General features: G+C 42.7%; 1 protein-coding gene across 11 annotated transcripts in view; it reads right to left on the reverse strand.

Annotated features, from left to right (window-relative positions):
• TSPAN4 (tetraspanin 4) overlaps nt 1-17,828 on the reverse strand; it is a 415,251-nt gene that overhangs the window by 341,977 nt on the left and 55,446 nt on the right. For 5 of the 11 annotated variants that reach the window (XR_010080524.1, XR_010080525.1, XM_063398243.1 and 2 more), the window contains exon 2: nt 5,535-5,632. The exons of 1 other annotated variant lie outside the window; for it this stretch is intronic. Coding sequence is in view for 1 of the 10 variants with exons in the window: in XM_063398241.1 (XP_063254311.1) it covers nt 5,535-5,632 (98 nt within the window). In the remaining 9 variants the exon portion in view is untranslated. Of the gene's footprint in view, nt 1-3,424; nt 3,617-5,277; nt 5,399-5,534; nt 5,633-17,828 lie in introns of those variants that run through there. 5 more of the 11 variants (XR_010080526.1, XR_010080527.1, XM_063398236.1 and 2 more) reach the window with 5 other exon arrangements.

Consider the following 17,828-nt stretch of genomic DNA (forward strand, 5'->3'; position numbering starts at 1 on the left):
GAGCAAGACTAGAGGATTCTGCTCAAACATATATATATACATAATCATACTTAAGCCACAGTCAATGGTTAGATGTTGAAATCAGCACTGATGCAAGCAGCCCTTTCTCACACATTTATTATGAGTTGTTCTGGTCACAGCAAAATTCAAAGACAACTTACTGAATTGAAAGCAGGTGCATGGAAGTGCTGGTTAGACTAACAGGCCTATCTCAGGAAGACTGACTTGTTTAAGTTGAAAAAACACAGCACAGTAGAGGACAGGACCACTACCTGCAAACACCCTTGAGGAGAGAGAGCCACAAGAAAAGCAGAGAGACGTTTAAACCATAGGATAATCTTGGTGCAGAAATGACATAAACCAACCACAAATTCTTCTTGGCTTGAGATCAGAGAAATCCAAGTATGAAGTAGCTGTGATCTGAAGCAGCTTCCAAGAGGGAGAAGTCTAAGAGAAGAAAGCAGATAAAGAGAGAACCCAAGAGTCTACAGAAAGGGCCGCTGCCCCACGTTGATGCCTCAGGAGCAGGAAGGCTTCCCTGGGACTCGGACTTGGAAAATTAGGTTGTTTTTCCAGGTCCAAGCTTATACACAGAGTTCAATAACTTGGTAACAGGCTATCATTGGATGAGAAGGATTTACATGTTTTGAGGCAGGTTTCCTGTGTAATTCTAAAACAATAAAGTTTTTATTTTCTTCAGACACAAAGATAACTTCTGGTTTTCATCAGTTCTCCTACATTGCAGGAGAACACACATCAGGAGTAAGACATTGCAGGAAGAGATAATTTAGGATCTAATCTTGAGTAACAGATTAGGTGCAGTCAGATAGGACAGCATGAGGAGCTCTACACTCCAACACTAGAGGAGAACTCCACAGATGTTCCACTGTCAAGATCGTTCAGCTCTCATCATCAGAGGGAGGGAAAACTAAGAGGTACTGAAGAATCAACATCAAAGTGCAAGAGATTGAAAGAGCAGCAATGCTCTGCGTTGGCTCCTGGGTTATCATTCAGTCTCAAAGTATGAAGTATTTATCCCTGCCTTCTACAAACCTGATCCACAGGCCCTGGATTCAGTCACCCTTTCTGCAGCACACTGAAGTTAGTGATCACCAAAGTTAAAACCAAAGTCACATCTACCATGTAAGAAAACTGTTGGAGGTGCTCTTGGCTCTCTCTGCTTCAGAAGCAGTTCACCATAAAACCATCAAAACACAGGTACCAGGAGTCAGGAGAGCTGGATTACCCTCTCAATAGTTCACCCCAAGGAAAAGTCATAAGCTTTCCACAACCACTTCACTGTCTCAAATGCTCTCACTCACCCCCTCTGTACACAAAGCTTCCCCTCTTTGGAAAGTGTGAAGAGACTCTTCTGTGCTCAGAACTGTAATGTAAAAACAAAATCGTGTGTTAATGATATTTAAACTGATTTAACGAAACAGTTTCAATTCCAGCCTTCCTTCATTCCTTCCAACTCCACCCTCTCCTTCGAGAGGGAAATTTATTTTGGTTAATATGGAGGGGAAAAAAGCAAACTAAAAATAGCCTTTTGCCTTAAAGAAGTTAAAGCTATGAATAAACAGCCTGAAACAGGAATGCAGTTTATCTACCCACCAAATTCCTACTCTGTTTTCATGTTCAGCTTTCCAAAACATTTTTATAAGAATCAAACACACAGACTCAGATCTGCAGAGCAATGGTGTCCCAGAACTGCCTGCTTCCATGCTAGTAAGGTATCTGGTTTTGGCATGAGGAGGAATGGTTTGAGACTGGATGAACCAAAGATATAATCTAGGACTGTTAAGTACTAGAATATTTGAGCAAATCTCCTGGCATCAGAGGAATAATATGAAAAAAATTGAGAAAAATCCACCAAGAAAACAGAAAAGCCTTTCTCGTTTCCCTTTAACTGTGCAACAGACAAACTGCATTATCTCCTAAAAATCTACCTTGCCAATAAAAAGCACTCACACTGTTATCCCTATCTTAGACCCAAGTCACATCTGTCCCTGACAACAACAGCTGTCAACACTGAAAGAGCAGGGTGATCAGCCAGCCTTTTCAACCCTGGGCTGGAAGCCAAAGCAAGGGTGGCTTATGTATTTGCAGTGCAAAACCAAACAAACTCTTTATTCTGTTCCCTGTGCTATGCCATTAGCAAGCAAGCTGATCAGCCCCAGGGAGTATCCTTGCAATCTGAATATCTGAACCGAAACTTAATTTTCCCTTATTTCCCTTGCACCATGTCACCAGCGAGCTCCAGGTATTGCCACAGGAGTCACGTGTACCATCCTACCAATGCAGACAGAAGCCTCTTGGCAGAGTTGCCTTTCATTCCCAGTTTCCCGTAGCATGAGGCATTAGATCATGCTGCCCTGGAGTGCTGCAGACTCTGCTGTGATATCTGATAGGAGTTACATCTTACAGAAGGAAACCACCTCCCTCCTCTTAGAGCAGATAAGCCCTCTGGAAGGAAAAAGGAAATGTCTCACTTTCATCTCAGAGTTCAGAGGGAATGTTTTATAGCTGTCAATCCTATCAAGATCTTATTGATTCACACACCAGGGACAGCAACTATTCTGAGGTAGGCTGTACAGCCATGAAACAGCCAGGTTCTGGAAAGGACTTTGCCCAGTGACATTTGGAAAGCAAGGTGAAAGACTCTGCTATGCCCTTACAGTGAATACTGAAAGCCAACATGCAACAGGCAGGCCAGAGGAGCTAAGCAGATGAGGCTGCAGGAGGCAAAGCCACATAAGGAACATGGCAGCACCTGCTAGTGAAATCCTGCTAGGTGAGGAGTGTGAGCCCGAGCTAGCAGCTGGCGTGCCAGGCCCAAGCAAGCACTTTCACTCCGGGAGGAGAGACATCCCCAGTGATCAGAGAGGGACAGCGGGTGCTGGGAGCTCACACTCGCACATCGGCATCGCTGCCACGATATAAAACCCTGCGTTTCCCATCCGTACACAGCGCTCATCATCTCACCTTGACTGCTAGAAAAACTTCAGGGGTACTGTTTAGGCTGTGCAGAAACATTACAGAAAGACATCCTGGTTAGGAATTACTTCTTCAGCCACTCTGCTGCAGCATTCACTGGCTCTATGTTTACCCTCAGTTCCCATCCAAAGTGAGAAGTGTCCTTTAGAAGACAGGAAACTAGCATAGAGACTAAATCATACTATTGAATTCTCAGAGGCAATCTGTAAGCCGATCATGGAGCTTGCAGAGCTCTAAGTTAGCTACCAGACCATTCTCCTTCCAACAGACACATCTGCCAGCACTCACTTGTGCTGCCCGTTCAGAAAGGCTGATGGCTCCACAAAAGAACAACAAAGTGAGAGCAAAAAGCCCAGAGTGATGTGGGTTAAGAAAGCAAATGCATCAGCAGTATCCACTCTGCATCCAGCACTGCACCAGGGCTGACCTGCTCTGCACAGAGTCCTGCTCAAGCAGCTACAACCACAGAGTTCTGCCTTCTCAAGGTGCAGTAGCCAAATGTTGAAGTACACAAAGGTCTTTGACATGATTCATCTGCAACCTCATCCCTCTGTGGTCAGCTGCTTTTAACTGGAGGTGGCTTCCCTGGTTCCAAGAGGGATTCAGCTTTCCCAAGGCACTGTAAAGAATGAGAAGGAAATGGACACTCCAGAGCAATAGAAAACAAGCAACATGTGTGGAAACAATTCCGCTTTTGATGAAAAGCAAAAAAAAAAAAACACTTAAAAGAAACCAGCCTAGGGTGTTTCTTAGCAGAAATACAAAGTCTCAGGCTCCTCTACAGCACTCAGCTCAGTGTATCCCAGACTGTGCATACAGTCACTGCCCTCAATGACACCCCTCTCAAGAAAACACTCAGCCAGCAGATCCCACCAATTATCTATCCATGAACCAAGAAGCTGTTCCTTTAAGCAGTGTTCTGCTTCATCCAATACACCAGCAGCAAGTGTTTTGAACTTGGTGAGAGAAAGGAATGGAATTCAAAGAGTTAAGAAATCTTGGTTGCAATTATCAGGAAGAACAGTGGTAATGCAAGGTGCAACCATGGCCCTGATCAATATTCCTAATACAGAAAGTATGCATCCCAGGGCATGTCTGCAGCACTGGAAGCAGTCTTCCAGCTGAGCAGTTGTTTTTTCCTTCATCTCAGCCTCACTTTTAACTACTCTTGATTAAAAAGATTACTTTCACTCAATATTCAGTTTCTGACAGGTAATATTCTCTACATATGTTGCAAGCTGGCTCCATCCTTACAGGCAAAACACAAGAGCTCCCTAGAAGCAACTTTTCTTATTTTGTAAGTCATGTATAATTTATGCATCTACAATATTGACACAGGCTAGAAATACACATCCTGCCAAAATCATTTTCTAAAAGCTTTCAACAGATTCAAGCGCATTTTCCTCTTAAGTTCCTCTTGTTATTGCCATTAGTTCTGACCTGAATACAATTAATTCCTCTACACTCAAACCTCATAACCCAAAATCTAGACCTTGTCAACATTCAAAGCCACTTAACTGTACAATTGTCTGAGAGGCCCTTAAGCACTCACAGGGATTTTTTGTTCATTTAGTCCTCAAGTTTTAATCAAAACAAACCCACATGCATAGATTTGCTCCCACCTTTCCAGTCTTGCAGATGGATTCCAGACAGGACATACACAACTCATCCAATTCAGAAGACAATTCAGCTCTTCCAACCAGGTAAATAGTGTCTGAATTGGCTGAAAACTGGAGATGGCCTTGCAAGCAATTGTTATCATTGTTACGTAAAATACTGAAATCACCTAAGTCTGCTTTACTGAGTTATTAGCAGAAGAGAATTATTGACAAAAGAATCACAGGCAAGTTATATGTTTCATGGACATTCAAAGATAGCTGCCAGGATTAAGGAAGCATTTTCTTCATTCCTTTAGGTGGAAACTAAAAGGGGGAATGAGGATTTTCAAGAGTTTTCATTCTGTTTCCAAACAGCACTGAATTAGGTAGCTCTCTTGCACTGCAGAGAAAATTCCATTATCTCATTTTAAGGGTATATCTAGGTACAGACTCAGGAACACTCCAGCACTGAGTCACCCTCTCTTTTCACCTGCCTTGCCTATGACTAGATGTCACACAGGTATGATGTGTTTCTGGCACTCTGAACAAGTTTAATCTCCTTTGCTCAAGTAATACTTCTTTTTTTCACTTTTTATTTCAATAAAATAAAAGCTATTCTCGGGAACAAAATATTTTGTCCAATTCTCTTCTTGGCTATTGTATGAATAACCAGAGCACTCACCCAAAGCACGTAGTCTTTGATTATTCCCTCACAAGGTATGCAGCTGCCCAGAAGAATTTGCAACTATGAGCTTCAAGTATGAGGTTTGGAGGAATGAGAAGTGCTCATGTATCCTTTCGGCCTGGGATTCACAAATGAAAGCTTTTTGCAGTGGCAAGTGAACGGACAAAGTATAAATAGAGAAACACATAATTATCACAGATTACAGCTAACAAATCCTCACTGGAGAAAACAGAGTGTGTGTAGGAGAAACTCACTGTAACTGCGAGTTTTGCAGATGACACAGAAGATGCAAGTGGAAGGAGCTCCTGATCTCCTGCAGCAGTAACAGCTGGCCCCTCCTGAGTGATTGCCACTGCAAGACACAAAACAACAGATTCACGAGTAAAACAGGCAGGTGATCATCAGGAGTCACTTCAGGAACAAACTTTTCAATCCTGTATTACTGGTCCCACAATCCCCTCACCTCTGTACTTCCCAAACATTCTTCAACCTCAGTGGCATTTGTTACTAAAATGAAACCTGGGTCACCAAAAAAATCATTAATTTATTGGAGAAAATCTCTTCGTGCACATTTTCAATACAGAATAAAAAGAAAAAATAATTAAAAAGAGGTGACTGTCATTAACTCCACTTACAAACTAGTAATGTGAGAGTGAACATGCAATGGCAAAAGGAAAAGGCACGTTGGGCATGCAGAGAAAAGTCCAGGTAAAGAGTGTCTACAGAACAGCAGGCTGTGACTTAGAGCCCACTGGCAGCACAAGAAACAAGCTTTGTGGGTCCCAAGGAACAATGCACAGAAAGCATTTAGAAGAGAGTGTGGGCTTCCGTTTCCTATACAAGGAAAAGGTCGTGGCAAGGAAAAGTGAAATTGGTAAATACTTCTAAATATCCTTAGATATTTAGGCTGACAAATGCCAAGGAGACAAGCTTAGTTTTGTGGAAGCAGCTTATGTAACAAATAACCACAAATAAAAGGCATCTTCTGCTGGGAGTGGTAAAACTTCATCAAGTGATGCTGCATAGGGAAAAGTGAGTTTACAGCTATTTTCAAATGCATAGAAACACTTGAATGCATAATCAGCCAGTGCATAACAGGTTAGCTCTACCTACAGAAGCAGCAGCAAGCTCAGAGCTGCAGACCTTTTAAGAACAATCCCTTCCTCTTTCACAGCAGCTTTATAGCTGATAATGAATTACACCACTGTTCTGTGCCACAAGATCTTTGCTAGCGTATGTTTCCTCACCATTAAGTTTGGAACTGCAGATAGATTTCAGAGTTAAGCACAGTGGAATTATCCCCACCGTAAATTATGTAGGGTTAAAAAGCCAACCTCTAAAAAAGAACTGTTCCATCCTCAGTGACCACACACAGCCAAGACAGAGCTTTATCTACCCACTTGAAAGACATTAGGTCTGTAGATCAGCTGTGCCTGGCTTGCCACAGTTTAACTCCTACCTCTTTTGCTGTTGTTTGTCTGGGTTTTTTAACCTTGTTATTTCAGGTGTTTGATGACACTAATTTCCAGATGGTCTAGAAATCTAACACACCAGCAAGAAGGCTACATCCCTGTTACATGCAGGAGTGTCACTGTCTGATATTTTACTGCTATATAAATCAAGCTGGCCCCAAAGAAGCATCAGCATTGCATTCACTTAGCATTGCTTTATTTTGATTTTTCTAAAATGAAGAACTATGGAAGTTTCAAGTGTTTCTTGAAAAGAATGAGCTGCCTGATGATTTTTCAATTTGGTTTTTTTTCTCAAACTTGACAAATACCAGAAGCAACATCACCTTTTAAGGCAAAAGGCATCTGAAAGCAAAATCCTGCTTTTAAGCCAGAGTGACTCATAACAGCAAAGATTCTTCTTTTAAAAACAAACTCAATCATGAAGCAAGAACGAGCTAGAAGCTCTAGTAATAACAATTCAAACAAAACCTTTTTTCTCCATGACTTTTGTGGACTGATATTGGCTGGTTCAAGCAGGTGCTCTTGGCAGCTGCAAAAGGAAAACCAGTTAGACAGACCACTGGCCTGACCCAGCCTTATCGTTCATTTGCATCCCTAGAGAGCACAGTAAACATAAGCACAGATGCACAGAACACGCTTTATCTGTTCTACAGGAATGCAGGAGGCAGCCTGTACCTACACCGCAGTCACACGTGCTTTCAACAGAGCCGAGGAGCAGCCCAAGAGATAAGGCAGAGCAGATGCAGGAGCACTCACACAACACTGCCTGCAGCAAGCCTGGGTAGCTGTGCACAGCCCAGTAGCACCATTTCCTCATCATGCCCCTTAAACAATGCTAATAAAGCCACGTGAGGCAGGGCTGATCAGACTGCAGCCCTGCCTCCTCAAACAGGTGCTCACTGCCCTCGGAAGAGCAGCAGCATTATTCTAATGAGAGGACATGACCTCAGTAGGCTGCATCTGAATTTACTCCTCAAGTTTAGAAGACACCCAAAAGCCTCCTTTTTGAGGAGTATCATAGTCATTGCACAGATTTTCCTTGAACCATTCAACATGTGAGTCCAGGCAACTAAATTTTCAGTAAAGAAGGTGGTGACACCACCAGCAGAGAGTCCAGGGCTCCACTTTGCTCTCCACAAACGACCTGGCAAAACATTTTGTCAGCTTGTGTCTAACCTTCATTCCCAGGGTGGGGTTTTTTTCTGTCTCTTCTTTTGACCAGGGATCTTCTTTTACAAGATATCCATATCTAGTGCTGAGCACAATGGGGCCTCTAAGCCTTAAGTTCAGTAACAGAAGGCCCAGCTGCAGTGTAACACCAATTAGAGCTACAATGCCCCCCTCAAAACCAGAAACCCCAGACATCCTGCTCCAGACACCAGAGGCATGTTTTCAATCTTTCTGTCCTGGCTTGTGTCAAATGCTTCCAGGTCCTTTGGCATGTCCCACACCACCTGGAGTCCATCTAAAAAACTCCCTGACAATCCCCAACCATTTAAGAGATTTTTCAGGCTAACTTCACAAGTTCTTAGTGGGGGAAAACTACAGCTTAACAAGTGCAGGTGAACTGAGCCCTAACGTCAAATTCAAACTGTCTGATCAAAAATCTGTCACAGATAGCTCAGCTTTCCAGGAACTTGGACACCCTGAGTTAGATAAAAGTCCTGCTCTCTGATTTTCTTGCTTTGAAATACCTATACTTGGTCTTCCTACTCTTCCATTCCTCCCTTGGCATTCCTGTCAAATACAGAGATCAAGGTGAAGTCCTGCTGTAACACAGGACAGTTTTTCCTTGTATTTATCTTGTATTTATCTGCACACTGCTCAAGGACCCTGGTTTCTAGATGCAGGACACCTCTCAGTGCTCCAGTACTTTCTAGAGCTTGCTGCTACGTCATAGCATCACACAATGGTTCGGCTGGAATGGACCCTGAAGATCACCTTGTCCAACCCCCCTGCCATAGACAGAGACACCTTCAATTAGACCAGGCTGCTTAAAGCCCCATCCAACCTGGCCTTGAACACTTCCAGGCATGAGGCAGTCATAAGCTCTCTAGACAACCTGTTCCACTGTCTAATCATCATCATTCTTCCAAATACCTAATTGAAATCTACCCTCTTCCAGTTTAAAACCATTGCACCTCATTCTATCACTGCACTCCCTGTTCATCTTTCCTGTTGACCCACTAAGTACTGGAAAGCTGCTACAAAATCTTCCAGGCTGAACAACTCCAACATCCCCAGCCTGTCCTCAAAGGAGAGACGCTCTAGGCCTTGGGTCATTTTTGTAGCCTTCCTCTGGACCTGTTCCAACAGGTCCACATCTTTCTGTGTTGGTGGCCCCAGAGGTGGATGCAGGTGGAGTCTCAGTACAGCAGAAAGAGGGGAAGAAGCACCTCCCTGACCTGCTGGCCACGCTGTTTGGATGCAGTCCAGGATACATCTGGTTTTCTGGGGTGAAAGTAGTCATTGTTGGGTAATAATCCTTTTTTTTCACCCACCAATACCCTCCAAAGCCCTTCTCCTGAGAGTCACTCTCAACCCACTGTTGCCCAGTCTGTATTTGTGCTTGGGGTTGCTCCCACCCAGGCGCAGGACCTTGTGCTTGGCCTTGTCATGAGGTTTGCATGGGCCCATCTCTCCAGCTAGTCCTTATCCACTGAGTGGTCCAGCCATCAAACTCATTTCTCTCCATTTCAGAGACAAGAATGTTATGTGAGACACTACCAAATGCTTTGCACAAGTCCAGGCAGATGACATCAGTCGCCCTTCCCTCATCTACCACCTCTTTAACGCTGCCACAGAAGGCCACCAGACTTGTCAAGCACAATTTGCCCTTAGTGATGCCATGTTGGTTGTCACCAGTCATCTCCCTGTTTTCCATGTGCCTCATCATAGTTTCCAGGAAGATCTGCTCCATGACTTTGCAAAGCACAAAGGTGAGAGATTTTTTGAAGGCAAAGGGTGGACATGGCAGGAAACATTTTGTACCATAAAATGCTAATATTGGCTGGGTTTTCACTCATCTGAGCTCAATAATTTCTTTCTTCTCCTCAAACCAGAAAACAGCTTCATCCTTCCTATTTTGAGGCAACACCCAAACTGTGATAAAATCCAAACTGCAGTCATTTGGGCAGCAGTCCTAAGAAACAGAATCATTATCAACAGAGACATTATCGATGGCATTCGATGCTGATCCTAAAAAGATTTTGCTGAGTGGGTCTTCTCACGAGGCCTTACTATGGGACCTCTTTTTGCCACCCAGGGTTAGATTTTAACAGGGACACCAGAGAAATGCTCCAGTTTGTGTCACAACAGCACACAGGACATACATGTGTAGCACTACTCAACTTCCCTGCCATTAAGAGAACACACAGAAATTGCCAGGACCACACAGTCACCTTCACCCAGTGGCAAGGGGCCTTTTTCAGTCTCTGCTCTGCTTTCAACTACTGCAACTAATTCAGGAAATTTACTGACTGACTGAACTCTTGTATTGGCACACACTGCCTGTAACAAAACAAACAACAAAAAAGCTATTCTCTGAAGTCCTACTAAACACAAGAGGCTGTGGAGAATATATTTTAAAGCAGACATGAATACTGCTTGCTCTTGTTTTTAAGACGAAAATTACCAAAAAGAAATGTCAGCAAGATTCTTCTCTGTACTGCCACCCACCAGTCTCCTACCCACCCTTGCTTTTTTATGATTTTTTAAATTAAGGTAACATTGTATTTTTTGCCCACATGGTCTCCCCTCAGAAAAACCCTCCACTTGACAACTTGTAATCATTTGAAATCTCTTCCTTTCGATTTCTGTTGCTTGATACAAGATATCTTTACACTGTCAGGAAAGACTAACTCTCCTGCCATGCCCATAAACATCACCATGTACTCAAGCCCCAGCAAATCTGCCAGATAAGCTATCTCCAGCTGGTATCTTATGTATATCATATATATAAAACATGGGGAACTATATAAATAGTTACTCCCTTTCCACTCCTATTTTAGGATTTCCTGAACTATACGCTATTCTTATCCTCCTTAGATCAGCATTAATCCTGACAACCATATTCCTGCAACATTAGTTCACTCTTGTCTCTGGAAACCACTGGATTGATTTTACTTTCTGGAGTTATTCTTGACATAGTCCAGGATATGGAACTGCAGTTCATTTACATATCAGCCCTTAAACTGATGAGCATGTGTAACTTCTATTAGAGTTAGTGCAAACAGCAGATTGTCATTCAGGCACTATGCTCCAAACATCCACTTGCGCTCTGCATCCCTCCTGTGAGCTTGAAAAAGGCTTTGTTAAATATTTGCATCCCGTGTTTCTGCTTGCAAAGTCATCTGTGCTCAGCACTTAGCACTGATAGCTGCAAGACCTGTGATCCTGCTTTGGCTGTTCCCAAGTCCCAGCCTAACTGGTAACAAAGTCTGTTTGTCTCATGCAGAGGAGCTTTCACTTCTATGACTTTTATTCTCATGCAGAGGAGCTTTTATTTTTATGACTTTTATTCCCAAATATAGAGCAAAAAGATGAGGCTTTACATTCTTCCATACCTTGACCATTCTAGATCAAATCAGCAACACGAAGAACCCATCCCTTGGGAAGGATGAGAGTGTCCCAGTGCAGTCCAGGGAAATTACTTCTCAAAGCAGGTAAATAAAGGAGGAAACACAGTCAACCCCTGAAGGTCTCTCTGCATCAATCACTGCTTTCCCTCATTATTATGTAACTTTCAAGGTCTGCCTTCGTATCTAGTGTTTCTAGATCCCAAAAAGATCTTTGCAGGACATGCTGCATCTCATGGAGAGCACAGGAGCAGCTCCGCTGACACCCTTCTCTATCTGTCAAAAAGGAAAGGCTTCCTGATCTTTTTATTCATAATTAAGATAACTTAACAGTGCAGGTCATAATAGTAATACTTTCAAAATTCATAATTAACTCAAAATTATTCTAAGTTCAAAACATGAAACTGTAATTAGGGTCTGCAGCTATAAACTTGGTTTCAGGTTTTAGCTGCTATGCCTAAAATAAGGGGTGATTCTCCTTGATTAGTAACTATAAAACATAAAGATCCTTAGATTAAAATATCCCATACACTAAAGTTCAGCATGCAAATTTGTTAAGGAAAATACAACACCATTCATTAAACTATGAAGATATGCAATAAACAATACATTTATTCAAGTTTCTTTTTTTTTCCCATTTTAGACGTGGATTTCCTTTTTACTAAAGTTGAGGTGGGGTTGGTTGGTTTGTTTCACTGTGATTTTTTTATTTGCTTAACTTTTACTGTCCTCGGAGGAAAACTGTTGTTAAGGGAACTTTCCTGTCTTACCATCCAGAAGGCACTGTCAGTCACGCTCACACCACTCCAGACTTTCACTGCTGGGACCAAAGTCCCTTCACAGCTTGCAAAGGGCCAGCACCAGGTCACAGCCCCTTGCCTGGGGCTCCCACCGTGTCCCACCCAGAGCACAACCTGCAGCTGCCACCACAGCTCCACATCCAGCTAGCCGGCTGTCTACATCTCAACAAGAGAGGAAAGCAGGTATAAAATTGCATTTTAAAAGGTTTCTAAAAGAGATTATTGTAGATTATTATCTATAATGAAAGAAAGTAAGGAAATGTGGCTGCTTCTACCAAAATAAAGAGAGTATCTCACCATCCCTCATTTAGTCTTTCTTGAATCCCTCCCTGACACAAGCTATATATGACATTCTCAACTCCCAATCAGCCTTACAACCTCACAAGTTACTTGTCATGGAACTGCTTCTGCTGTAGAACTTCAATGACAAATATTCTCCCTGCACCTGCAGGATAGGCTATTGCTCTCACAGGTTATCCTGGCACTGCAATGAACTCTTTTTCCAGACGATTAGGCCATTGATTTCCTGTGGCTCGAGCACTTTCATTTTCCTTTAAAGCCTCAGCCAAATCTGCACTAGCAAATATTTCTTAATTTAGATGCTGTTAAATGGTTAGGGAAAGTTTAAATCTCAACCTGATTTGTCATTATTTCAAATTCACCATTGAAGAGGTTTATTTTCAGAGAATAGCTTTAATTGCATATCTATGATTATAATTATACACACAAAGATAGACACAACACTGTTTAAATGCATTGATTCCTATACTCATCCAGTGATTCTTAAAGCCGTTCCTGGGCTTTGGGAAACATAGAGCGTTTTTAAAATATGACAGGTACTTAGCTTCTGAAATATATTCCCAGTGAACATAGCCAACTGTAAGCCTTTAAACAGAGATCAAAGGTATGTTCTAAGGGAAATATTCCAATTCCCAAAGAGCTGATACATCTCTTACAGCATCCCAGTATTACACACACTTGTCCCTTGGTCCTCCTTATAAGCATAAGGACTACTCCTCCCATGCTGTTATGGGTATGGACCTGGGACACCATGAGGGTGGCAAAACGGCAAGTGCAGGATCCTCCCCATTCTCCAAGCTCCCTCTGAGCACAGGTAGAGCAGCCCTGCCTGAGCTGACTGATATTTACTACCCAGGTCCAGGGTCACACTACACTCTTTCAGAGGCGTTTGTGGCATGACAGTGACTCACAGCAACATTCAAGCTGTCCCGAGATCATCCACAGCACCTGACATAGTGCAGGAAGACAGAAGTGACCTTCCCAAGGAGTCTCTGCATAGCTGGGCACTGAACCAAGAGCCACCACGGTCCCAGTGAGCTCCCAGCTCCACCGAGAGCAAGTGCTAAATGTCCTCCCACAGACATGCCCTGAGCAAGCTTTTAGAAGCACCTGTGCAGGAGAAGGTGCAGCAGGATCAGCCAATGAAAGCAAAGGAAATTTTGGGGTAACAACAGTTTAGACATCACTTAATTTCCTACCTCAACCAATGAGTTAAGTACTTGAGAAGTTCTGAGTTTTCTAATATTGAAATATCTTCAAAATATTCACTTGCTTTGGGGGAGGGAAGGCAATTTTTAAAGCTTTTCAGCTTATTCTATTAAGCTAGTACTTAAAACAACTGCTACATTAATTTTGTTGCTGTGGGTACACCAAGACACATTTTCCTCCCAGAAAATCTCCAAAATAGTCAATTAGATCATTCAAATTTTGCCATAGTACTTCCGGGGAGAAGACACACCTCTCCCATCCTTGCCTTTCGCAGTAACTTTAAGTTACCAGAAATACATTCGTAGTTTTAAGGCAAGCTTTGATCTTTTTCTCTCCTAAACCACCATCCAAAACACACAATCCAAGCGAGTTTTCCATCTCGGACTGCAGCACTCTCTCTGCTCTGCTCTTCCATCTGGCCAGCGAGCAGCTGGCCGCGCCCCAGGCCCCCGTGCTGGCAGAGCAGCGCGGCGTCGCTGCGAGCCCGTCATGCAGCCATTACAAATGGCACTCCTGGCCGGGCCAGCCACGGCAGGCACTCCCGGCCAGTGAAGAGCTGCTGTGCAGCAATTTCACAGCGCTGGCTTTGGCAACAGAGCGAGCGCTGGATGTGACCCACCAGCGGGGCAAGTACAGCACAGTGCAGGCCTGCCCACGCCAGGACAGCAGCATTCACACTGTCCGAAGAGGAACACTCACACACACCGGTATCAGAACCAGGGACAAGATGAGAGACTGGTTAAACAAACACTACATGGAATACATTGACAATTTGTGATCTACACAGGAGTCAAATTATCATCTTTGGACAGGATCATTTACAGTTTATTACCCACACTTACCTGCACTGTTTAGAAAGCATCTAAATCAATACCTACATACTAAGTTTCTATACCAAGAATACTAAAAAACTATACATACTACTGGTACCCCAAAGATCTTCCCTCTGGAGAAGGATTCAAGAAAGAGATTAAATGGGATCCTTACCACCGCTAGGCCTCAGGAAAACCTAATGCACCTCAGCAAAAATCAACACTGCTTTCTGTGTTTGCTTTAAGTTCTGCTGTAGAAATGTAGGCCGGCATAAACTATTGCAAATACACTGGAATATCATACACTCTGTCAGGAGACCCTATCTGGGTTCGGAATCAACAACTTTAAATTATTTAATGGTTTTCAGAAGTTTTGTGCTGAATCAGTTACACAAATGGCACATTGCACCATATTAGTTAAAGAAATTTGACAGTAGATGCAGTTCATTACCTCCTGAGCTGATCCCTATTACACAGCCAAAGCAGTTACCAACAGGGCTCGAGTCTTCACTTCTCTGCCCCTCACACATTATAGAGGCAACACTTCAACTTATTGGTCCATCTTGCAATCAAGATGTGCCCTTCAAATCCATCTATCACAACACCTCTTTACTACGTTTACCTCAGGAAATTTCTGGGGTTTTTTGAGGCAGACTGGCCAGTACAGCATACAAGTAACTGCTTGCATATACTTCAAGAAAATGGGGGGAAACTGGGAAAAATATATATATCATATATACATAAAAAATTTTTAAATAGCAAAGCTCCACACAAGTCTATGATGAGACACAGAGCCAAATGTGGAGCTTCAGAAATTCATAGAAGACAAAGAAGACACCCCCAAGAAAACAAATTTAAAGCACTTTGCTTTGGTTGTCCTTCTGTCTTGCAGTTTGCGACAATCACACAAAAGCTGGCAAAGTAGATTAAATGTTACAGGTGGAGATTAAACTTGCAGGGATAACAGCTGTTCACTGGCCACTAGTAGTGCTACAGCATTATGGCTAACCAGCATATTTCTTGTTAGAATCACGCCAGGCCCACAGCTCAACAACAATGATGATGTCTTATCTTTGCCTCTCCCCAGCAGCTTCTGCCATCTGCCTTTGCTCTTTTGACTCACCTTCAGCCTGGCACAGTCTAAACCTACTCTCTAGCAGTAGTTTTATACATGCATGTTTGTATTTCATACATGCATGTTGTTATTCCCTTTGTACAGCTAGCGCTGCACTCAATGCTTGGCTGATGCCCATCCAGTGCACTAGAATGCACTGCTCTACTGAAAACAGACTTTATTTGCAACTATAAGAAATGCTGCTGCTGCTGCTGTCTATACTGAGAAAGAAATATATCTACACTAAAGAAATATGCTGTGGCTGTATCGAAACCTTGTATCACTTAAGATATAAGTAAACTCCTGCTATGAAGATAACAACCTCTCACTTCTGATCTGCCTTAATATGAGGCAGTTCATGGGAGGATAAAGCAGAAGGATGATACCTCACAGCTGGATAGGAACAAATGCCAAAAGTCAGCCACAGGAAGTCAAGCAAATTCTGGACCTGTCTGGAAATAATTCCTCATTACAGGACAGGCTGTATAGTATTAAATGATCCAAGTCGTTCATGTTCTACAGAGCAGGAGAGACGCTTAATAAACAACACCCAAACTTTAAAATACAAGTTTTTTTCTTGTAACTGGTCCATGCTTTCCATGATATCCCAATACCATAACAGTCCCAACACTAAGCCAGGTCCAGGATTTCATCTCCAATGAACACCAATCCAGCCCGCAGTTTTACATCACCTCCTTTCCAGACATTAATCTCCCAATGCAGGCGATGCATATCAACTCGTATGGAAGTCCCCCCAGTTCCACAAAGCAAGGTCAGTTGATACTGATTAATGATCTGGCTCAACATATCCAAGGAACTGGCGCACTCATTAGTTATCCTAAACAGCAGGATATTACAGTAAATTATGACAGCTGCTGTGTGTAGCTTTTCAAACCTATTTTCTACGCCTTCAAATACAGCTAGCATTGGAGGTGTCCTTTACAGAAAAAGAAAAGCCATCTATAGATCAGCACTCTGTACAGAGTCCAGCAGTCTGTAAGTGTTACTTGCCAGCATTTACAAAGCAGTGACGCACACAGAGTAAAGCCTTTGCTAACACCAATCCACACCGAGTGCCTTCAGTAAAAGTAGACACAAAAAACACTCTCCTTATTTTCCCTAAAGTAAAGCCTGGCATCTTCCCTAGGTCCTCTGTGAACTCCTCAGCCCTCCTTTCTGCCTTTATAATGTTTATAATTTCGCTTACTTTTAAAAAGCATGTGAATAAAGGCATAGCTTGAATTCATGAGGGAAAAAAATTTTCCTACATCTAAAATCTCTCAGAATCTAAATGTTTGAAGATATTCTGTTATGCCCCTCTATATAAATATGTCTTCACAGATCTCAAAACTGTCATTCCACCTGGCTGCTTTTTCCAGTCTCTCCCACATCCATGCTGCTGTACTTACCACAAAAGAGTTAGCAGAAGGCAGCAGACAGGACAGGACAGCTTGGGCCCTTTCACCTCCTGTGCATTTACACAATGTGTATTGTTCCTGCCTCAAAGACATCACAATTTAAACAACTGAGGCTGGGAGAAAAAAACTGTTTACCTCATTTATAGGTTTTCAGGAGACTAGGAACCTTACTCATGATCACAGAAATTTATGGCAGAAGAGCTGAACTCATACATCTCAATTCATTAGTATGACTCCAGAAACATCCTTCTTTTCAAGAGCGGTGTGTCCAGTCATTTCTCACCATATGAGGTCACGAAGGACTTTAGCTGCAGACAGAGATTTTTCTCTTATTCTCCCTGACCTGAGGAGAAGTGATGATGTTTTCCTGGATTTCATTACTTGAATGCACAAACACGAACAGTTACAGCAAAACAATGTTAATGCAACAAAGTATGCCCTAATCACACCTGTGATAACGGCTCTCTTGGGTACTCTAAGAAATAGCCTCACAAAAACATCCCAGACTCATTTTCCTGACTGTTTGTCTCCTGAATTACTGGATTTGAATATATACTAATACATGGAAATTGAGACACATATAAGAAAGAGAAATAGTGAAAAAAGTTCCTTCAGATCCATTCCTCTTGCAAACTCCTTCAGTTGTGTCTGCAAGATAAAATAAACTAACAATCTAAAGGTTCAGTGGAGAAGAAAACACCAACCAACCAGGGAGACAGGGTGGGCAAGTGGGAAAAGTACACAGCAAAACAAGCTGAGAAAGCCCTGATTTTATCCCCTCATGGAAGCTACCTGAAGGGAGCCCAAGGCTGATGCCTTTTTGAGAAGAAGCAAGCAGTGAAAGAA

Source organism: Prinia subflava, chromosome 5, assembly GCF_021018805.1.
Source record: "Prinia subflava isolate CZ2003 ecotype Zambia chromosome 5, Cam_Psub_1.2, whole genome shotgun sequence".
NCBI classification, from domain to species: Eukaryota; Metazoa; Chordata; class Aves; order Passeriformes; family Cisticolidae; genus Prinia; species Prinia subflava.